The sequence below is a fragment of the Bactrocera latifrons genome, unplaced genomic scaffold (assembly GCF_001853355.1).
Source record: "Bactrocera latifrons isolate USDA-ARS-PBARC rearing strain unplaced genomic scaffold, ASM185335v1 scaffold_51, whole genome shotgun sequence".
In the NCBI taxonomy this organism is placed as follows: domain Eukaryota; kingdom Metazoa; phylum Arthropoda; class Insecta; order Diptera; family Tephritidae; genus Bactrocera; species Bactrocera latifrons.
In genome coordinates, this window is record NW_017537168.1 from 1,555,473 (window position 1) to 1,579,054 (window position 23,582).

At 33.0% G+C, this 23,582-nt stretch overlaps 4 protein-coding genes across 15 annotated transcripts in view; 3 read left to right on the plus strand and 1 right to left on the minus strand.

The window, feature by feature from the left end:
- The first annotated feature begins 15 nt into the window (after positions 1-15).
- Positions 16-7,348, plus strand: LOC108973964 (protein bric-a-brac 1). Of its 6 annotated transcripts, none has more exons than XM_018941529.1 (4): positions 793-1,188; positions 4,536-4,555; positions 4,622-4,707; positions 4,902-7,348. In XM_018941529.1, the coding sequence occupies exon 4, from the start codon at positions 5,164-5,166 to the stop codon at positions 6,727-6,729; it is 1,566 nt and encodes a 521-aa protein (XP_018797074.1). In that variant the 5' UTR covers positions 793-1,188; positions 4,536-4,555; positions 4,622-4,707; positions 4,902-5,163; the 3' UTR covers positions 6,730-7,348. The 6 variants fall into 6 exon arrangements, with proteins under 6 accessions (XP_018797072.1, XP_018797074.1, XP_018797077.1 ...); XM_018941530.1 differs by lacking the exons at positions 793-1,188; positions 4,536-4,555 and adding exons at positions 3,233-3,994; positions 4,051-4,185; XM_018941528.1 differs by lacking the exon at positions 793-1,188 and having other exon boundaries at positions 4,286-4,555.
- Positions 7,349-10,161: 2,813 nt separating this feature from the next.
- Positions 10,162-11,587, plus strand: LOC108973962. Its single transcript, XM_018941524.1, has one exon. The coding sequence runs from the start codon at positions 10,282-10,284 to the stop codon at positions 11,491-11,493; it is 1,212 nt and encodes a 403-aa protein (XP_018797069.1). The 5' UTR covers positions 10,162-10,281; the 3' UTR covers positions 11,494-11,587.
- Positions 11,588-12,184: 597 nt separating this feature from the next.
- LOC108973963 (60S acidic ribosomal protein P2) lies at positions 12,185-13,298 on the minus strand. Its single transcript, XM_018941526.1, has 3 exons — positions 13,189-13,298; positions 12,541-12,953; positions 12,185-12,358 (listed from the first exon to the last, which is right to left on the minus strand). Exon 2 carries the CDS (start codon positions 12,950-12,952, stop codon positions 12,611-12,613), a length of 342 nt encoding a protein of 113 aa, XP_018797071.1. The 5' UTR covers position 12,953; positions 13,189-13,298; the 3' UTR covers positions 12,185-12,358; positions 12,541-12,610.
- Positions 13,299-13,768: 470 nt separating this feature from the next.
- The window catches only part of LOC108973940 (dynamin), a 37,659-nt gene continuing 27,845 nt past the window's right edge, over positions 13,769-23,582 (plus strand). For 4 of the 7 annotated variants that reach the window (XM_018941466.1, XM_018941472.1, XM_018941470.1 and 1 more), the window contains exons 1-2: positions 13,769-13,983; positions 14,965-15,254. In XM_018941466.1, coding sequence (XP_018797011.1) covers positions 15,109-15,254 — 146 coding nt within the window. In that variant the 5' untranslated portion in view covers positions 13,769-13,983; positions 14,965-15,108. Of the gene's footprint in view, positions 13,984-14,606; positions 14,906-14,964; positions 15,255-23,582 lie in introns of those variants that run through there. The other 3 variants (XM_018941467.1, XM_018941468.1, XM_018941469.1) reach the window with 3 other exon arrangements.

The following is a 23,582-nucleotide window of genomic DNA, read 5'->3' on the forward strand; positions in this document are numbered from 1 at the left end:
CAAATCTCACGGAGTCACAATAGCCAACAAACAAGGCATGTAAACAATTGTAATTGTGCAAAAAAAAGAGGCAAATAAAGTGTACAGTGGCGGAGGGACGCAATAAATTCGTGAATAAAAATTTAAATGTATTTAGTGTGTGCCAAAGTGAAGAGCGTCGCATCGTCTTAGTGAATGTGAAAAATCAATAAATTAGTAAAAGAAGTATATAACATAGCTACAGTAAAAATAATTAATTTAATTCTACTAGCCAACAATAAATGTGTATGTATTCGCGTGAGTTTTATTGTGCAAATATTAATGGCTATAAAAAGGACGCGGATGTATCGATGAATTAAGGTGAGTTTCAAAATTATAAAATAAGCGAAAATAGTTTACAACATGATGAAGTAGGCTGTCTTTCTGCATAGTTACAGTAAAAATAGTTTATACGCAATGCTACATGTGCATACATATATACTTTTAAGAATATAATTGTATATAACTCTTTGGATTTATGTACATATATGATTTCAAAAAAAAAAGTTTTTGCAAAATAATTCTATCTTACGATTATTGTTTAAATTTTGTGCTTTGTTGGTTTAACTTGCTGTCTTTGCTATTTTTTGCTACACACAGATTTACTTGCAATTATATGTATATGTATATATGTACATGCACGCCTCCTGCCGTGCCTTGCACTTGGCTCCGATTCTTTCGTTCGGTTGTTTTTTGATCTCCATGCAGAGGGTACAGTGAATAAGTTCCTTTGCTAGTTTTCGCTGTATTCATTGTATTAGTCTCTATGTTTTTCCACATAAACTCCTCTTTAACGGCATTGTCTTGTGCTGTTGTGCTATTTTTATTGTGCATAGCTTGTTTTTAATTTTTTCCTGTCCCTTGCCTTATTCGTTTTTATTGCTATTACTAGTTTTACTATATACTTTTCAAAAGCGAAGCGTTTGCCTGCGATTTGTGTTTCTAAACAGGAAAAATAATGTGCAACATTTTGTGACAAATTTACCAATAAGTTGTTAATGAAAATCAAAGCAAGAAGAGATAAAAATTTATATACATATATTGTATTTTAAATTAGAAATAAGAGAAAATAAAATAAAATCTTTTTTTTTTAATACAATGACAGGATGTGCTGAAGTTGACGAGCCGGCGCTTGATAATTTTTGTTTGTTCCAATCATTGTGGAGGACGGTAATTTTTTATACACACTGAAAAGGTGGATTCTACTACAATAAAACATGAAACCCACCCTCCCATATTATTGCTAATTTTAGAAACGTCAAAATGCCCTTCGCGCTTCGTTTGCAATTGCGTTTTGTCAGCAATGTGACATGATTTTGGTAAAGTTAAGAAGCATTGACTCCCCAGCAAGCGATATTCAACTGTATACATATTCCGCCAAAGACTTCCTTACCTAAAAGTGGCATACATACATATATACGTTATTTTATACACTTATCCAATTGGTGTTGGTTTTTTGCAACATGTTTTTTGTTCATCGTCTTCGCATTGGTATTTACAAATTTTCTTCCCCTCTGCGTGACAAAGCAAAAGTGAATGTTGCACTACGTATACATGGCTTTTCTGCATCACACCTTCGCCTTTATTTTGCCATTATTTTATATAGTGTGTTCTTTGATTTTATACTGCGAAGCGCGCAAGTAGCTTTCTTTACACAACCCACTTATTGGCGCGTTTTCGTTTCGGTAAAAAATAATTTTGAGCCACACTTGTATGGCTAAATTAGTATTTTACATATCTTAAAATCCATTTTATTAGTATTTTAAGATCATCCCTCCAATGGTATATATACATATACATATATGCAGCACCTTACTCTATTAGTGTTTGCTTGCAATATTTTGTTTAAATCCTTGACAAGGTTACCAAGTTAGTCGCCGTGCAATAGGGTCGAACAAAATGTGCTGGAATACATATTTTGGATGTAGAAATTTTAATTCATTAAATTTTGTAATTTTTATATGGTTTAATGGTTTAGTTCTGTAAAATTTACACTACTTCCATTAAATACAAATTTGTATACCCTATTAGCTTAGTTTTGTAATGTAGAAATAATAGTCACAATATTTAATTTTATTTTGTAAATTTTATATGGATTATTATGCTTAAATAACTTTTTTAAATTAAAAACTAAAAATTTTTAAAGTATAAAATATTTTGTAATGTGTAAAAATAATTATGTACATTATATTAATTATTAATTTTTACATTCTATTTTGTAAATAAGCCTCACCCTATTAACGTTGTGTCAATCAAAAGTTTTGTTTATTTATAAATCCTCTCTTTCTTGTGCTTGCTCCTGACTTTTGTTTTTGCGCTCTCTGAGTAATCGCATTTGTTTATTTTTGTTGAAAATACATTTCTTTTTGCTTTTATTTTTGTTTCCTGTTTCGGTACATTTCATCCACCAGAAATATCATCCTTTCTTGCTCTTAGCCTTAATGTGTGTTTGTATATTTTTGAATGCACATCCATACATAAGTGTTTGAAATTCTGGTTTTGTTAACATTTCTATGTATGCAGGTACATTTTTACATCTATACATATCAAGTTAAATTTTTGGCTTTATAAATTTTGCGCCAACATTTTTTTTATATTTGAAAAGCTGTTATTTCAGTTAACAGCGATGTTGTCAAAATTGGAACCAAAGGAGTGGGCGAAGTGTGGGTAGTTATCTACATATCAACTTCTTGAATAATTTTTATTCTGCTCTAAGAATAGATAAATTTTATGTAGAGGATAATGTCGCAAGAGTTTTCCATCACTTCACAACTAGATAGAAATTTGGTTAATCGAAACAAGAACAACAAAAAGGTCCATAAGGCAGTTGGGTTAAATATACAAATCAAACTTGACAGTTTAATTATTATATACATTTTCTTATTTCTTTACATATATCAGTACATACTATACATAGTATGTATGTATGTATAACTTTCTTCCTATTATATTTTTCTAAAATTTTTTATTGATTTCTTTGACTTACTTCCTTCCCATACATATGAATATTTACATATGTATGTATATGCCATAGTACATACGTAGCTTCATAAGTAGCTACGCAAAAATATATAATTATTTTTATAGTTGGTGCCGCCACTGCGACTTTTTGCGTCCCCTTTTTGTGGTTGCTGCAATCTTTATATTGACTTTTTTTATAACTTCTCTCTCAATGCTTTTCGTGAGCGCAAGACGCAAAACAAAAAAAATATATTTAAATTTTTTCTCAGGCAAATTTACTTGCTATCTCTTTCGTTTTGTGTCACGCTAACTCCTGCTGCACAAAATGGGCATGTACAGCTACCAGTAGATAGTTTTTGTATATATTTTTAAATAGCTTATGCTTGCCTACACCTTTGAAGAAAATTAATATTTTTCATTGTGCGCCATATTGTAGTTTTATTTATGTCTTCGCTACGCCTGCAATGTTGTTTAACCACCATTAAACATTTTCCCATTCCAAAGCGTTCTCCTCCTTGGAACATTTAACATAATACTTACGTATGTATGCGTGCACTCTCACCACGCTCTATGGTTTACTCATCAATTTGTTATACCCGGTCGCGTCAGTCCTGCTGCATATTGGTTCTTGATTTTTTTTTTTTTTTTTACAAAATTGTATTTGTTAAAGTTAATGTTCTTTGGTGTTGTCTCTCAGCAATGTCTCGGTTATGCTGCCACATGTGTGCGCCGCGCCTGTTCTCTGGTTGGTAGCTGGTTAACAGGCAGGCTGTGTCGGTTTGCCTGCCGGCCTGCTTTCCTTTTTATTTTTCCTTAAAATATTACTTTATTTTTGTTGTTTTTGCTGTTGAAAAAATGCTAAAGTACAGTGTTCGAAATTTTGCGCTACACTTTAGTAATTGTAGTTGTCATTGTTGTTTTTGTTGTTATAATTGCTGTTGCCACTGTGCGGTGTAGTGTTGCTGTTACCGACGCTGCCGCAGTCGTCGCTGTCACTGTTGTTAAACTTCTGCTTGTATATAGTTGATTGTTGCTGCTGCTACTTTTATTTTATTACTTTTTCAATTTCAGTATTTCTTTGTCTTTTGGCCTTTTCTGTTTAATGCAAAAAAGGAATTCCTACTTGCGCACGGATTTTTCAATAAATTTGCTGCAAAAAGTTTCTGTCTTAAGAATGTGAAAAATAAGAAATTTTCATACAAAAAGGTGTGTGTTGTTTAGTTTTCAACAAAAATATGTCTATTAAATATTTTATTCACAAATTTTGTGTTGGTGTAATATATGTTTGTATGGTATGGGTTAAATATAGCGAATTTTCAGTAACTAATTTTGGATGCTTCTTTGTCCTTGGTGTGCTCGCATTTTAGTGTGCATAAGTGTATGCGTATGCATGTGTAGTAAGTGAAGTTACAGCAATATTTGGCGGCTATAGAAAAATGCTCATACTTAAGAGAAAAAAAATATACAAATTCTATCAAAATTGGCAATATAATAAATTTAAAAAAAATTAAATAAAACAAATTTAAATAAAAAACATAATATTTGGCGTTCCAAAGCAACTTAATTTTCCATTTCGGTAATGTTTATGATGTTAATTAACGGTTAAGAATCATAAATAAAATGTTACCCTTATAAAATCCAGATTAATCATAAAAATGCGCGAAAAGCTGCTTGGAAGAACTGTGAGCTTGAAGTTTCCGATCAAGAATATTTCGCATCTACAGTGGTGTAAGTAAATTTTTTGTAATTTTTACAAAGCTGGGATAAAATCACCAAAAGTATATTAAACTCATAGAGGATAACCGACGGTTGTGTATTGTTATGTGATTTTTAATAAAAGCTGTGCAAATAGCTTGTATTAAATTATGGGAAAATGTATTAGTACTTATGTTATAAATAAATTTTATGATTTCTCTTTTTAGTAATGCACCATTCTCTAAAAAACTTTGAAAGTGTTACTCTTCATCAACGCTTAGAAATATTAGCGCTTCCGTAAGACTCCGTTAGACTTCCCTACAGCCAAAAACACGGCACTTCTGATTGAAAAAGTGATATATTAATATATAACGAAGTTTTTCTTAGAATCATCAATTTCTTACGGCAACAGAATTATTTCACCTCCAGCTAACGAAAGCCTGTACCTGACTCTGAACGCCCGGTTTGCCTACCAACGGCACCGCCACGATGAACGCGTCTCAGCGTCAGGAGTTTTGTGTGCGCTGGAACAGCCATTTGGGTAGTATCGGTGCCGCATTTCCTCAACTGTTGGCCGGTCAGCGTTTTGTTGATGTGACCTTAGCATGTGAGGGGCATCAAGTGCATTGTCATCGACTCGTCTTGGCCGCATGTTCATCCTATTTTGATAGCATCTTGGCTGAGAATCCTTGTAAACATCCAGTCATCATATTACCCAGTGAAATAAAGCTGTGGGAGATTCAGGCGCTTGTCGACTTTATGTACAAAGGTGAGGTGAATGTCACACAAGCCGGTTTACCGCAACTACTGCGTTGTGCCGAACAGTTGCGCATTCGCGGTCTTTATGGGTCCGATGCCGCATTGAATTTGAATCAGCTGAAAGCGCTTACGAATAAAGCGGCTGCAGCAGCTGCTGCCGCGACGCAACAACAACAGGCGGATGGCATTGAGACCGACACAGATACCGCTACTAATTCGACAACAACAACGACAGCAACAGCAGCAAGCGCACTACAGCAGTTACATGCTGGTGGGGGAATGTCAGCGGCTATGATGGCGCAAGAGCTGCAGCAACAAAAGTATCAGCAACAACCAACATTTATGATTAAAAAGGAGCCTATACAACAGGATATGGAACATGAACAACAAATGGAACAGCTGCAGCAACAACAATTGTTACAACAACAAAGCAACGGAAGCCTCGCGCACAACGCCATGCAACAAAATCATCTTGAACACCAGCAACAGCTCGTGCATCAGCAACAACTACAGCTACAGGCACAGCAACAACAGCAACAACAACAACAACATCAACAACAACAACGTGTGCCGCAAGCAACATTAGCTCATGTGGCCAATGCCGCTGCGGCCATGGCTGCCGCCAGCGCAACGACAAATTCGAATGCCAACAGCGAAGATGACGATTCGGGCGATGATTCCAATTCCAATCAGGCTTATGAAGAACGCAATAAATATAGAATGCAGCAAAAAGTAGCAGCCAATAATATGAAAGCGACACAAGCGCCCGCTGGTGCGCATTTGGACTCCACCATAGAAGATGATCACAACTATGTGGCCGCACACGATGAGGATAGCAGCTACTGCGCCAGCGCGGATACTGAACACGAAAGCTCAGCCAATGCATCATTACTCAACATGCTGGCGGCGCAGGCGAACAGCGGTGCTGCTAATACCGGCGAAATGTCCGGTTCTCTAAAACGTGTGCGCCGCTCCGAGGCATCACTGGCTCAAGCAGCAAAGTGCGTTTCAAAAGGACAAACCTTCCAAACGGTCAGCAACATGTTTAACATACCAGTTTCGACAATACGCTTCTACATGGCGCGAAAGGGTATATTGCCACGTCGTAAGCGCGGACGTGGCGCCTCATCAGCTGTGAGTAGCGTGACCGCCGGTAGCGGCGGCATAATGACGGCCACGGCGGCAGCAACTATGGCGCAAGCGTTATCGCAAATGAAGCGCGCCGAAAGTCCGAGTGGCTTTCCAGCTCATCAGTTGGTGAGTGGCGCCAGTGTTGGCGGCAAGGCGCACATTTAATTCAAACGCAGCAACGAAGATAAGCAGCGCGGGACACATGTTAAACTTGTAAAGTTTAGCAGTAAGCATTCAAAAGCTCTCAACGGTTACGAGTGAGATTACAACTACACGTACACTTAAGCGCCGTACGGTGAAAAAAACACAAAAAATACTCTCTTAAGCTAAGTATGTATGTGTAATGAAATATACCGGAAACGCCAATTTACTTAAGTAATTATATTATATGATTTAAAATTTAATCATTCTTAAAGTTCAATTCTACGTAAGTCATTCTTGCACGTTAAGTTGTACAAAGTATTGTTTTAATTTCCTACATTCATAATTACCGGCAGCTATGTACATATATGCAATTTATATATTTTTTTTTTCAAATTTCATAAATGTCATCATACACTGTTTACATGTTCGTATTTGTTGTGCTGCGCGCAAAATGATTCAGAAAGTTTTATTTTTTATACCTTGCATTATTATTCAATGATTTTACATTAAAGAAATTCAAAGCAGCTGTATCACATTTTACGTGAAACTTTTAAGTCATAGGCTGAGCAACAAAATATACATACATTCAAGAACATTTTCTATAAAAAAAATGCCAAATATGCATTTTATATTAATAAAACTGTATGATCCAACGCAATTAATTTTTTAATTGCTTAGTTATTTTTTTTATTAATTTGGTTTTACAAAAAAAAAAAAAAAAACAATTAATCTTTTATTTGCGTTATTTATTAAACTTTTTTTTTTKTACTTGTTTAATATACATACATTTAAAAAAAATGTTTTCGTGGTGTAAATATTTATATTTAGTAGTAAGTTTATAATTTCAATGCACAAACGATAAAATGATTGCATTTTTAATTTAGTACTACTTAAAGTTAGCTGACTATAGAATTAAGTTAGTAGTTTTAAGCTTTAACTAAATTACTGTTGACGAAGCGTTCGATGTGTTAGTGCTAAAAAATTTTATATTTTAATTGGTTTTAAAAAACTTACGTAAAATTTCATTTATGACATCCAAATTTGTTTGAGGAATTTTTGCTAAAAAGAATCTATTTTTGTTATTTAGGACAATCAAAAGAATGTATGAAAAAAATAAAAATAATGTTTAAATTTTTTTTTGAAATTTCTGCTATTTTTTTACTAAAGATTTTTAACAAAAAATAAACACAATGTAAAAATAAAAATTATACTTATTATGTTTTTTCATTTTGTTTATTGATTTTCGAAATTAGACTTTTTAATTAAAAAATATTTATCAAATCCATTTGCTTCCACTAGCACATGTACGCTTCAAAACAGATAGCTATCATATGCTTCGGTTCCATGGGTTTCCTATATTAAGTATGACACATATATTTACAAATACAGATGTATATAACATATATACATACATATATAGTAGATAAGCAAAAAGATCTGCGCAAAAATCTCTACACAAAGCAGAGCAGAGTTGAAAATATAAAAAAAAATTGCTATGTAAAAAAGTAAATAAACCAATTCAGTTTATTATATAAGACATTAAAAAAAAATTACAATGAAAAAAAGTAAAGGAATCAAATCGGTTTATACGAAAATTGATCAAAGCATAAATTCATAAAACCTTACAAAAAATCTTAAATTGTTGTTGTTTTAAATGACAACCAAAAATCAGTTGATCAATCGGGTTGCAATGATTATGGAGAAAAATCTTTTTCGTAAGCTACGATGTTCTGAAATTTTCAATATTTTGCTTTGCTTAATACGATTTTAAACACATACATCTTTTATGTGCTTTTTGTATATTTTATAAAAGCTAACAATCATTATGAGTAAGTTTTAAATACTCCAAATAATAAATAGTATTATTTTCCAATAAACTACGTGAACGATCGAAACCGTGGTTCAGTATAAGAAATAAGATTACGTCTTAAGTGTGAAATTTTAGATTTAGTTGAAAAAACATAAATTTTTTGAAAAATCAAAGCATGTATTACATTTTTTGTATTATTAATTAATTTTTTTTACTACTCGGTACATTTAGTTTATCGTTTGCAACTTATTCTTAATACAATAGTTAAAGAAGATTATTCTTTTCGGGAAAATAAATATCAATAATATAAATTGCCATATAACTGTTAAAACCGAACTGATTTTTTATATACCTGCAGTAATTTGCATTAAATGAATTAAAAACTTCTTAGTCATCAGAAATGCTTTAATACATAGTTATTAGTTTATGTTTTATAAACATATCTCTTAAGTCAATCAGATTTATGTTCAAAAATTTTTATATTTCAATTCTATTGTGAAATAGCCTAAAAGTATGCAAAAAAATTAAACATTGACATACCTTGAAAGTTACATATACCTCGTTAATATTTGTTTTTCTTATAACCAAAAAATAATAATTTATATTAAAAAAAATTACCTAAAAGATGGGTTTATAAAGTTTAATAAAATAAAATGACGTTCGATCACCGTTCTTGCTGGAAAATCTACAAACAATACATGTAAGATGAAAATAAATATTGAAAAAGTAAATAAAGACATTTTTAGTTGCTATACTCAAACACCAGTATTAACAAAAGTAAAGAAGTTGGAAATGTTAAAAAAATATGATATTTTTCGAAATTTGACGCTATTAAGAGGGGTCTGAATGAATGAAGATGAGGAATGCACCTCAACCTTTGGTCTGTTGTGCCCTCTCCTGACTCTCATTCACTCGCCTAGGCCCAGCTCATTAATGAAATCCAGTAGACTTTAAGAGGAGTAAGTTGATTTTTTTTAATTTGAGATTTAGCTAAAACACAATTAGCAATTATTTTGTTTCATTTATTATTAAACGTAAGAATTGTAAAGAAATCGTTATTGATAAAAATATATAGTATGCATCCATACATATAAACATGTAGGCATGGTAGAGTGTGTTAAATAGCTGTAAGGATATAATTTTTTTAAATAAGTGCATTCTGAAAAGCTGTAGTAGCAATGTTACTATAGCATGAAATTTAATAAAATATAAATGTGTACATATATAAATGCTGCAATTTATTTATAAATAAATACGCGATTGAAAAATATTGTAAAATACTTACGAATGTGAGATATTTTAATATTTAGAAGTGTAAACAAAATAATGTGTATAATAAAATTAAATGCAATAATGAACACGTTTGAATAACGTCGCAATAAATTCAATATTTATAAACGTAAGTATGAAAATCAATTTTATTTTTAATTTTTTTTTTTATAAAAAATATATATATGCTGTAAAATTACAAAAATTATAACGCAATTATTAGTTATTATTTTAAAGTTAATATATATAATAAGTTCTTTAAAGTAAAAAATAAAAATAAAAAGTTTTACGGAAATGTGTATACAAAATTTAACAAAACAAAATAAATGTTAATTGCAACACTGCCACCCTATTAACTATTTTTCCACCCTTAAAATTGTAAACAAATAAACAGCTGGCGTGTTACACTGCTTTGTAGCAATACGCTAGGAAATTAATTTAAAACAGATTTTCTTAAATATATAATAAAAAATATTGCTCCTAATTAGGCTGCAATGTTACGAAATGTGCATCGCTGCAATCAACACTTAATACATATAGAATGGAGCTCGAAGGGATGTGCCCATATTTCAACCGCTTGTGGAGGCGTTACTTATGCAAAGGCTAATGACATCAAGTTTCAGAGTAAGATTATAAGTAAACTTGTTGGTCATCGTATCTCAGGAAGCAAAAAACGTTGGTATCCCAGTTATGACGTAAATACTTCGAATTCAGCTAGACAGCGTAACGCTGAGATGTTTAACAGTGCGCATATAACCAAATCCACTGGTAGTGGCGGTGGCAAAAATACAACACGTCGCATGGTGGTATTGAATAAATTGTTTATGAAACATATAACCGATCTCTTGGCAACTGGAGAAGCGTCAGAGTCTATATTAGGATGTGGTTTACAAGTGACACGCGTAAAGATCTCACCAGATTTCGCATACATTAACGTGTATTGGTTAGGTGGTGGTGAGCCGTTAGCAGATGCACAACTCGAAATGGAATTGCAACGATGTAGTGGGCGTTTACGCCATGAATTGTCACAATTAATGTTAATGAGTGAAGTTTCACGCATTAAATTTGCTCGTGAAAAAAAATTGTCTAATATCGCACAAGTAGAAGGGTTGTTACGCACAATTGATTTTGGCCCTCAAGAAGAAACATCTGAAGGGAGTACAGAAGCTTTAGCTGACCATGTCCAACACAATTTGGTGGCTACTCTAATGCAACGTGAATTTTATGGCAAAAATGACATAACCGTGGCGAATGAAAATAAGTGTGACAACGAAGAGGAATTTCCTGAAATGCGACATGATGTACTTGGCCTAGATCATCAGCATATCATGTCCAAAATATTGACAAAAATGCGAAAATCGCAACATGCTTGGGAACAGCATACACGAAAAGATAACGCCCTTGTTAGTACTAACGAAGCAGGCAATGCTGCGGAATCACTTGAACAAATTCAACAACAGCTTACTCGAGCGGCGGAAAAGTCAACAAGCTTTGAAAGGTTTCTGGCTAAAAGACGTGAACGTAAAAGTACACCAGAGCGTAAAAGACACGATCGTGCATCTGAGTGGGTAGATGAAAGTGTTGAACAAGCTGCTTTGGAAGCAGCTGCTTCCACTGTGCTCACACCTGCGCAACGAAGGCTATTGGAGTCGGAAGATTATTTATTTGAAGATCAAGACGATAAACGTAATACAAATGAGAAATAGAAATTGTGCAAACTGAAACAAGTTAGTAAATGCAATAACTAATTCAAGTCGTTTAATAAAATAAATTTGTTATTTTAGTTTAAAATTCTTTGAATTCACTTATTTATAATTATTTCTTTATATTTAAAAATTAAACCTCATGGTAGCTGAAAAAAAATGCTAAAACGGTATGTTGATCGTATTGACCCCGTTGAGTAGCTGACCCACACACTTTCCTAAAATAAACAAAAAAATATATTTATCAGTATATTTTATAGGTAAATACTGAAGTATTTTTTTTTTCTTTCATTTTATTTCAATCAGTCAAAAACTTATGTAACATCAACGATTATTCTCAGTCGAAAGATGGTGAGTTTTATTCATCATAAAGTTAAAAAATGTAATTTTTTATCAAATTCACATTTTTTAAGCATATGAAGGAATATACGTAATGTTATTTTTTACTCACCTAAAATAATAGCTAAAGGTTTTGTTGCTCCAGAGAATAGTCATATTTTTGCAGCAAGCGGTATTGACCCAGATTTCCTTTTCCAACGATTTGTTTGTTGATATATATCTATATAATGTGCTTGAAATTTAATTTTTCAAAATCCCTCATGTCACATCTCCCTATACAATATAAAACGAAATTTTCCAACCAACAATTCTGTTAATGACCCTATCACCTATCATTTTAAAATAAAAGCTGTAATTTAAACGTGTAAAACTTTACTTTCTTTTATTTCATAGAAATAAAATTCAACTATATTGTATAGGTTGTCAGTTTGTAAATATCCTTACAAAAAACTCAATTGTGCTTTCTGCAAGGATATCTACATTCATTCCTTCCCATGCTGACGTTGTTGACCGAAGCTTGAGCACTAACCTGTAAGAGATAAGAACCGAATTAGCAATTATGTACGCATTAATGCATGTATAAAATATTGTTGTTTATTTAATCAGTAGAAAACTTATGTGACATCAACGTTTGTTCTCAGTCGAAAGATGGTGAAGTTTAATTCATCACAGTAGTGCCGAAATAATAGCAAAAATTTGGCAATGACTCACCCTGAAGTTTTTGCACGTTTTTTGTTGTACTAGCGATTGCCAGTGGACCCCGTTAAAAAGAATTAATAGCTTATTCGAAGAGACCGAAGCCCATATCGTCGTCCTCGGACTCAGATTCTTCCTTCTTCTCCTCTTTCTTGGCTTCCTTGTTGTCGCCACCAGCATCAGCAGCACCACCAGCTGGAGCAGCTGCAGCAGCAGCGGCACCACCAGCAGGCATGGACGAGAGTTTCTCGCGACCCTGGGCAATCAATTCTTCAACGGACTTGCCGTTCAATTCCTTGACAACCTTGGTGAGGCGTTCGGAGTCAACTTCAATACCGACCGAGCTGAGGATCTTCTCGATATCGGCATTTTTGGGGTTTTCGGAACCGCCAAGAACAGCCAACAAGTATGCAGCCACGTAACGCATTCTATAAGCAAATATCAAGAAATAATATTTTAGTATAATATACATGCAAAAGTTTCCGCGCACACAATAACATATCAGCTACATATCAACAACTGCTGTTTAACTTCGAACGAAATGCAATATTTTTATCCTATAAAATCTTCAACATCTTGCACATATGTAAAACAATAGCATATAAATAATGCGCACTGTTAGTTGTGTTCGCGTTAGCTCTAATTTTTTTGCTATAAACTTACTTTTAAGTCCTTTTTTTCGACACGAAACGTGTACAGCACAAGAAAATACAACTTTCGTTTAAAAACTTTAGAACGAAAAGAACTTCGTCAGCTAGTTGACATTTAGAGGATACTTCCGCCTCTCCGCCACTGCACAGTAACTTGTGGTATTACTACACATCAGAGTTGCATTTAGTTGTCAAAAAAAGTGAAATAAATAAAATTAATTTAAAATAATTATATTATATAGTATTTACATATGTTTTGCTGCAATTGCTTTAGAAATAAATATCATAGTTATATATAAGGAATAATTTTTTTTTTAGTTTTCATAAAAATATTTATTAGATACATTCAGTTACAAAATTGCGATGGACTTACCCGTCGGTATAAGTTCATAAATTATTGAATATTATAAGAATTGCTCTATAATGGGCCATATAACTTTGAATATATTAAAAAATAATAATATATTTAAAAGTGGGTTGCAAAAATTAGATATAAACTGATTACAATAAAACTGCCTATTTAATTTTTTTCGAAACTGATTGGCAAAGCCATCAAATTGATAAATCCCTCAGTGGTAGCATTAGTTCTTCAGGTTAGCTTAGTTGCTAATTTTCTGCACCACCGTTGGTGTATCTAAAAATTTTCTGTATAAACGATTTAGTGATTTCACAGTAATTGTAGAAAAAATTAATGCCTTTGAAATGCAGAAGCATTTTGCATAAAACAAGTTATAGTGACGTGACGTGTACTAGCATTTAGAATTTATATTTTCCAATTAGATAAACACAGCAAAATACATAGAAAACGGTAAATGACGAGTCACAAAAATTTTAACTTAGAAATACGAGCTTACGAGTTTTTGCACATAGTGATGGTGTGAATTGGCCGTGAAATTGGTTGATAATCATATGTATGCACGTATGTGTGTAACTATAAATGAACTTTTTTGATTAAAGAAAGTAAAATGCAGTTTTAGAAAAGACGCTGCGGTGTGCTGAGGTGGAAAAAGCATTATACGATAGCCGAACTGCCATTATGAATCAGCGTCAGATAGCAGTGAAATAGTAATTAGCAGCAGGATTCCCTTTAATTCTACTCGTGTACGCAACTTGCGCGTTTTGCAATTTTCTAGCGCTTTTCCTTATAAAATGCATCAGTTTTGGTGTATTTATGACACTTGTTTGTTGGATTGTGTTTTTTTTTGTTGCGTTTAATTTTTTTTTTACGATTTTGACAATTCAAATTATTTGTTTTGTATCTTCGTGTCATTTATTTATCTATCTGCTTTGTGTTGCTTTCTTTTGAATTACTCCTTGCCAACCTCTTCGTTAAAATTGTCAAAACAAGAAGAAGCAGCTGTAAAAGTAGAATTAACGGATGAAAAAGAATGGTAACGTAAAAGCAATTGAAAGCAAGGAAAGAAAAATCGAAATCAGTCGAGGGCGAATCAAAATCGTGATAGATACCAAAGAAGTGGATGTGAGGAAAGAACGTATAATTTTTTCTCCAATAATTCCACAAAGTGCTGACAATTTTTCCAACTAATGAAATAAAATAAAATTAATAGAGAAATAATCGAAAAACTCTTGAAATAGCATTCAAGTTTTATGAAGTACATGGTGACAAATAGTGTAGATATCAGACAAAAAAGTGGTTAAGAAAAGTGGGCGCAGTACATAAAATCGTAATCGCTAGTGCAGAGTATGCGAAAATTTCTGGACACCACAATGTGATGCCTTGAAATTAACGAAATCGGAATCGTGTTAATAGTAAAATTATTTTTTATAGGTGTAACACAAACGAATTAAGATAGAAAAAAATTAACAGTTACAACAAACGAATAACCCACAAACATAGTCGCGCAGTAATCAGTGGCCGTAAGGCAGCCACTCGAGTAAGGGCAGGGGCCCAAGTAGTACAACTACCCACAAAATGGAGCAACTAATTCCAATTGTTAATAAGCTACAAGATGCATTCACGCAATTGGGCGTGCATATGCAGCTTGATTTGCCACAGATCGCTGTCGTAGGCGGTCAATCGGCCGGAAAGAGTTCGGTTTTGGAGAATTTCGTTGGCAAGTAAGTGTACACCAAAAGATAACATTAACTTACTTATATATATGAACGTATATACCATATGAAGATATGACATATTGTATTTGAATAATCAATGATTTTGGCTGTGCTCCATGGGTCGCATGTGGGGCGGCATAAGATAGTTGGGTGATTGTGTCTGACTGGTGGGTTGGTAGGAACACATTTAAAGGAAAAATGTACATTGTGTGGCGGTTATTATGCAGCAGGAAGCAAGACGTGATGGTGCCATGCGCAAACACTTATGTATGTACTCGCATGTACGTTTGTCTCCTACTCCGACCACCTCGTACCCTATATAGTTCAGTCTTGCTTTTGTGTTTCAGATTTTATTACGGCTTATTCTCCTGGCTGCTGCCTGAGTGGCCAAAGCAGTAAACGAAATCGAAATGTTTGAATATGTATACTGTATATTGTATGAAAAATCAATGTCTTTACATTTTATTTCTAGTTTTGTGTAACCAATTTATACAATCTTCAAGGCTTATCAGTTACTACTTATTACTTATTAGTAAAGAAAAACTTAAATTATGTTTTTTCTAAAATGTAATGATTTCTCTGGAACGCAAGTACTTGTTAAACTTTAGTATTTGACTTTTTATTTGGAAATCTAATTCCTACTAACCGTATATTATTTTAAAAAGCATTCATAAACATTATCAAAAAGTGATAATAACCTCTAATACAACCACAGCTACACAAAACAAGTATATGTAAAACTATGAACCCAAATTAAAAATGGTGTGTAAAAGAGGGAGTATTTCCACATATCATACATTTTAAATTCCAAAAAAAAATATATATATATATTTTAAAATTTAATTAAAATATATACGATTAATAAATAATATATACGATTAACAATGTTATGAAAAGGTCTAAATGAGACCAACAAAAAAAAAAAAAACCTACTAAAACAAACTGCAAATACAGAAATTATCACAAACTAAGGGGGTGTTTACACATAGCGTATGCGCACTATCAGCTGACCAAAAAGGTCATGGCAGCAAGAAAGAGAGCGTTTGGGGGAGCACGCTTCCTTAAATCGATGCAATGAAATCTCATAATTGAGAGGGATTTCTATTTTAAGTTGAATTTAATTTTTTTTTTTTAATTTTTATTTTTTTTAATTTTTATTTTATGTGCACTTTCAATATCGCACTCCTACGCTTTTTCGCTATTTCACACTATCTCTATTGGTGTTAATGTTTCAATGTTATCCTCCCTGTGGTGCTACGTGCGTAAATATCAAATGTAGTGCTGCCACTATGTGAAGTTTTCATTGACCTTTCGATCGAAAGTTACATATCAACACCCATCTATTGGCGCAAATGTACTTATGTATGTACGTAAAGTTTGGTTATGTAAAGCAAACAAAGTCTCTGTTTTAATTATTCTATTTAGAGAAAAGATCTCAAATTTTATGTAATAAATCATTAATCTATTATCTATTTAATTTTTCGGTCAAATTCATTGGTTCGCCATTTATTTTCTTAAAAAAATAAGTTGTATTTAAAGAAACCCTTCGTTCAATAATTAGATAATAAACGGTACATAACTTTTGGAGAAATCGTGTCCACCGACTTCAAAAGCGGAGTTTTGAAAAAAAAAAGCATTATACCCGCGGTGCCCTACACCGACGGGGCCTGAAGGTCGGAACTTTCGAGGGGATATCTCTTAGAATTTTACTATGATCGATTTAAAATTTTAAGAGAATGTTTTAAACATATTCAACTACTTAATAAAACAAAAAAAACCCTTAATGGGTCAGTAATCTATAAATAAATGACTGAGGTATGAGATATAAAAATGTATATTTTAAAATAAGACGGGTTTAAATTGCAAGATAATTTACTGAAGAGGACTTTGGCTGTCCTTAGTCGCCGAGCGAAAATTACCTTAAAATGTACTCATATTTCTGGAGACAACGATCTGAAATTTCGCAAGTTTTTTTTTAATGAAATTTTTTTAATTTGTTAGAAGTATTATGTTGTGTTTTTTTCATGTAAGTTTGAACGGCTCAGTTTTTGTGGACATTGGTTTTTTTTTTTGATTAATTTTCAACTGTGTGCTCGATCGTGTATAACACTATTTTCATTTTAATAAAATTCTCTATTATATTTTTTTTTTAATTTAACAGATCAAAAGCAATATCCAGAATTTTCGGCATATTTTCCATTACTATATATATTTTCTTATCTTATGCTGCTGTATAATTTCAGACTCGCTTCAGTCGATAAAGTTTGCAAAAACAAATAGGTACGAGGCAACAAATGAAAATGTAATTTGGGACTAATATATTGCAATATTATCGATTTTGTTTGCATGATAATTAGGTTACGAGCACAGGCATTATATACATATAAACACAAGAAATTAAGTATGTAACTGCCAGAGTATTTATATAAAAACGGGTAATAAAAGATTTGTAGAAGGCTCGCCGAACGAAAAAATGTTACCTGATATTTATAAAGTACATTACAATGTGTCTGACTTCCTAAACATACAGAAGACTATGTTTGATGATAACGTTTTACCCACGATGATATAAAAAAACGAAACCTAGAAATTTTGTATTTAATATTTTAATTGGAACCATTTCTGTTAGTCCTATTAGATGATGGATCTTAAATATTTTTTTAGCATAACAACTCAAAACCGTGTGAACTTTTTTTTTATTCGAAAGAAATATTTTTACAAAGAGCGTTTCAAAGTAAACAGGAATCTTGCGCCAATCTGCTATCTTTATCAATTGTCCAGTGAGAATTTCATGACATTACATCGATTTCAAGAGAAGTTATTGCGTTTTAAGTGTCAGTATGTTTGTGTTATCGGTGCGAAAATGCGCTTCGAACAAAGAGCCAACATTAAATTTTGTTTTAAAATTGGTAAAACTTTTTCTGAAACGTATCAATTGATGAAACAAGTTTATGGCGATGATTGCTTATCCCGTAGCAGAGTGCACGAGTGGTTCCAACGTTTTCAAAGCGGTCGTGAGGACATAAATGACAATCAACATGTGGGCCAATCAAAATCCGTGATCACCGGAAACTCCAGCGAAACTGGGCGTGAATTCATTAAAAATCAGCCGAAACCCTCATTGAAATTCATGGAAATGGAATTGAACATATTCAAAACATCGATTTATCGCATTTTGACAAACTTTTGGGCTTACGAAAGGTGTGTGCACGGTTTGTTCCGCACAAACGCACTGACGACCAAAAATTGCGTATACTTCGAAACGCACCTTGTAAAACTATTATCTTGAAATAATATTCCCCATTAATTTTTTTTATCTACAATTTTCTTTTTTCATGTTCTGCTTTATTTACGTTCTAATCATTTGGCTTGTTTTCAAATTCATTTTCTACTAATCCGCTGGGATTAAAGCAGCCTACTTATTTAATCACTGCGAGGAGGACTTAATTGCATGCCTAACTCATTATGCTTGACAGCAAACATTCGGTGCCCTCTCAGTTAAAAGCGAGTAATCTGTTCGACCGAAATTTTGTTATATAAATGACATTTTTCCCTTTTCACTCGTATTCGTTTCTATCCTAGGCAAGGTAAACAAAATGTTGAACCAATTTGTTAAAAATCACATGATATTTCTGACTTACAAAGCCATCAAAATATTACGGAAAATGGGGCCGAGAGCCGTGAAACATTAAAAATATGTATACCATTGAATTGAGATGATGAGAGAAATTGTTAAGCTTTTTTTTGGCATTATCCGCTGTTATGTCTAGAGAAAATGCGAAAAATTGAATTCAATAACTATTGTGTTTGCAAACGATATCGCCGTATATATGTAAATTCGATTCACTTTGGCTTGTATACATAATTGGCACCTAGATAGAAGTCTCAAGTCAAATGTACGTTTTTTCTATGTTTCTGATTTCTCGTCCCCACCCTATTTTTGCAAGAACTTGCCACGGACGTAGTTTTCTAAATTTTTCTTTGTTGTTTCTGATATCGGATTATTTATTGCTTTCATTAAAAAGGGTATTTTTCCTCCACCACAGACGGACTTCGAAACAAGTGAGATTTCGTCAGGGGACTGCGTTGTGAGCTTCTAATATTTTTTCATCTTCGCATTTGGATGGGCTTGGTTTTCTGAGTGCGTGTTTTCAAAACACACTTTAAGTTCAACAAATATTTTCGCTTCATTGCTTTTTTGCACACATGGCTTATGTTTTTAAAGATAATTAATAATCGGGTACTTGACCGCCCGCCTGCCGACTTTATGCAAGACTATAGCCAATAGCGGTCATTTTTGGTTTCAGTTTTGCGCTTGCAGCGAAAATTTATGGTCAATGCGCTGGCGTATGAAGTAAAATGAAGCAGAAGCAGTATACAAATATCTGGGTCATTAACGTTAACGTTTGCTTTCGATTTATTGTAACTATGGTGAGGTTTGTAGTAATATTGTGCCATGTCCGTAGTAGTTAATACACACTTGGGTGCGCTAAGAGTTTTTCCTCAATGCCATTTGCCATTTTATCAATTGCTGAATTGACAATTTTCCTTTATTGTTGCTATTCTTGTTGCATATTCACTTCGTAAGAAGTTTCTTTCAACTGGGCATTTTCTGTTAGCGATTTCCATATTTTCACTTTATTTACATTGTTTTGTCATTACTGACATACACAGTTTATTTGGTTTGGTTGCTTAGGATTTCAACATACAAATTCAAATAAATTCCATTCCTCTATTTTCCATACTTTTCTTGTTATACACTTTATATTGCACTTATAAGCTGACAAGTATTCTTTCCCGCACTGGTGTTTTCATTTTTACAGATTATGCAAGACTTTGTGTGTTTGCACACTCACTTATGCTTGGATGAGAGCAACAGCTTTGTAGTTGTACTTTTATTCATAAGACTTCCAGTCAACTCTGGCTAATATTATATCTATTTTGTAGGCATTGCATCTGTCTTCCTTGCGGCAGTTAAAAAAATTTGTAGTGCTGCCTTGTTTTGCGCAATTTGCACCCAAGTAATGCAAAGTAATGATTTTTTTTTTGTATTGGAAATCATCGGTTACACCTTAATTTTTGGTACTAGCCTTTAAGAGCCCATCAAGGTCTATTGTAATTGAAAATATTTTAAGGTTGGTAGCCCAAAAGCCATAAAATGTCATAGATTTACTCTGCGGTCGGACTATGAGTAATGTTTATTACTTGACATTTAAGTAAATTTAAATAAAAAATAAATAAAACTTTCAACAACTACAGCCTCAACATTTTTTTGTACATAAAAAATGTATTGCTTAAAGTAATTGCTTACTATTTTATCGACCTGAAGGGTCCATTCAATATTTCACAGTTTAAATTTTTTTTATTTCACAAGTAATAAAAGTTTTTGTCTACATAAAAAATTTCATAGATCTGCCAACACATTATAGAATATATTTTACATTTTTAATAATTATTCGAATTAATATTTTTCGAACGAATCATATTTAAATCTCATTCAAATTAACTACCGTATCCTTTAATAAAGTGTAATATCGATTTTTCTTAAAAATGGTCACATCAGCAGATGTTAGAATATTTCAATATTTAAAATTACGATTCTTGAGGTCGCCTTTGTTGTTGTTGTAGCCGCAGACACATCTCCGAAGTAATTTGTAGGAATGCTGCCGAATTGACAGTGCTTAGTCTGATAAAAATCTGAGTCCGTTCTCGTTACGTAGATCCGACTTTCTTTAGAACGAGACTTTGTTAGGTGTTTAACTATTATCCGCTTTTCGTTGGGTATTTCGCCGGCTTGTCTTCTATTCTCGACAATCTATACCGAAAACATCTCCATCCACATTTTTTCAATGCAAAAGTTCTCACATTTTATAACCGTCCAAACCGTTATTTTAAATATTTTATGTTTACGTGTATTATGTTTTCTTTCTTCTCATCATTATTGGCCCTCTTTTGTGAGTTTCAACTGTTCTTTGATTGCCGTACGTGATCGCTGATGATCGCATATTGTTGATGTGTATTCGTGAATTCGCTGTTGTTTTCAACATTTATTATTTAAATTTCCATTTTCTGGGGGGCTACGGTCATGTCTTCTCACATGTTTATCAACGTGCTTCTCGCCAAACATGGAGGTTTCCAAAAGCTTACACAAAGCAAGATTTTTGCTGCCGGCTGAAGTTATTAAAAAAAAAACAGTGTACATTGGAATACAATGAGCCCTGCTTGCAACGTTTTTGTATGTATAAGGAGTCAGCCAATATAATTACTATTTTTGTTCTTTTTACCCTTTTTATATTGTTTTATGCGGCAACGGTGTCTCTTTTGACAGTTTGACCGGTTTTTTTTTTGCCTTTTTTCTTCGTCCGTCACTAACCTCTGTGGATTTTATATTGCCTTAACATTCGTTACGCGCGTGAGTCATTTCAATGATGTGGTTTAACTATTCCTAAAACGTGTTAAGTTTCAGTTTACCGCTTGTGGGTAATGGAGTAAAGTTTATCTCGCGTCTTCAATATGTTTTTCTTCGCCAGACTGATAGAGAAAAGTCCCGTTTAAGGTATATGAAATAATGATTATGAAAATTATTATTTGTAGATTGAAGCCGAACGTGAGGTTTTGCGATAGTTTATTTATCTATTATCGAGCTCAACTATTTTACGATTTAAAAATTATAAAATCTTTAATTTGGGTACCAACTCGATCAATTTTCGTAAAGAACTGGTCCAACTGTTTATCTGTTTAAGAACTCCTCTTCTCACAGCTGAAAAAATTTAAATTAGAACAAGAAAAAACTTTAACTTCGACAGCACCGAAACTACAATACCCTCACAGGTGCATTTCTAATAGCATAAGAGAGTATAAAAAGATCTTCGAAGACTATACCTTTGCCTTGGATAAAAATATGTGCTAAATTTCGTGAAGATAATTTGTAAAATAATTCAATAATCGCCTTGCGCTAGCAGTGAGGCAGTAGATGTAGCAGCCGCTTATGCTGCTATAAGAAAAAAATAGTAAGACTTTGTTCGTAATTTTAACATTCTATAAATATCTATGTCGTCCCAATCAAAGTAATCTCCCTTGGCCCCAATACACATGTGACACCGTTTTTTCCAATCTTGAAATCAGTTGTTAAAGTCTATTTCCCGAATAGCCTTCAAACGGTTTCTCCGGAGAGGTCGTTTGAGTTTACTGAATAGCCAGAAGTCACACAGAGTTAAACCGGTTGGTGTGCACGATAATGGTTGAAAATTTGGCGAAAAACTCTTGAAGAATCAATTCATTATGCGACGGTATTTATTGTGGTGCAAAAACCAAGACCATAACCATCAAATAGTTTTCCTTGATGACAGTTTGGCCGGTCCGTAGGAATTCGAAGTGCACCACACCTCGATAATCGAAGAAAACTATCAACATAACTGTGATTTTGACCGGATTTGACGTGTTTTTCGGCTTAACTTTGCCACGATATTCGCCCGATTGATCATCGGTTTCCATAAGGATCTTGATAAATCAAAGTACATCCCATTAGCAAATGAAATACTTGTGGTACTTAACCTAAATGCCTTATAAAATGGTGAGTCAACTTTTAGCGCATTCCGTAGAGAGCACAGATGTTAAAGTATTTTCCACAAGTCATTATCAATTATGTCCCTTTTTGGCAATAACGCAAATTTCAGTGAGTTCAATGCTCAGAAGTACACTTGTTAAAGTTTGCGCTAGCGCGTATGAATCATAAACGTAAAATATTCTAGGGGTATAGATATACATATGTATTCAATAAAGCCAAATAGATTGTTTTATCAGTGATTGTGAACTCCCTAGTAATTAATGATAGTATAAAAGAATTTAAATTGTTTTGTTGACTCGACGAAAGGTAAACTCGATGAAAGGTAAAAATTACATGCACATTTTTTTGGTATAATATTTAATTTGGACATTTTTTAATTTTAAAATTTGCATAAAAAATAAGCCAACAAGCGAGATCGCTTTCTATTTTCGTTTATCAAATTCTTTATGCTGATAAGATGCCTAAGCAAATATTGAAACAAAATTTTTAAGTATACTTCACTTACTTAAAGCCTTTTTGCAAAGTAATAGAACTGAAGTGTTTTTCTATTCACCCAACAAAATTATTAATTTAAATTTAAACTGTGCTAGTCGTGGACGATCTTCCATTGTTTAGCACAATTTTGTGTTAGCAAACAAGTAGAAAACGTTTTTAAAATTTTATGAATGTCGTCACCACTTCACCTTACATCAGCACAATTAAGTGACAAGGCTCACAGTGCAGTTAATTCGCTTGGCTTCCAGCTAGCCATCCCAACAGCATTTCTT

What these genes read in the sequence shown, in the direction of transcription:
- LOC108973964 (XM_018941527.1), top strand. Translation starts at nt 5,164, where the DNA reads ATGAACGCGTCTCAGCGTCAGGAGTTTTGTGTGCGCTGGAACAGCCAT.
- LOC108973962 (XM_018941524.1), top strand. Translation starts at nt 10,282, where the DNA reads ATGTTACGAAATGTGCATCGCTGCAATCAACACTTAATACATATAGAA.
- LOC108973963 (XM_018941526.1), bottom strand. Translation starts at nt 12,952, where the DNA reads ATGCGTTACGTGGCTGCATACTTGTTGGCTGTTCTTGGCGGTTCCGAA.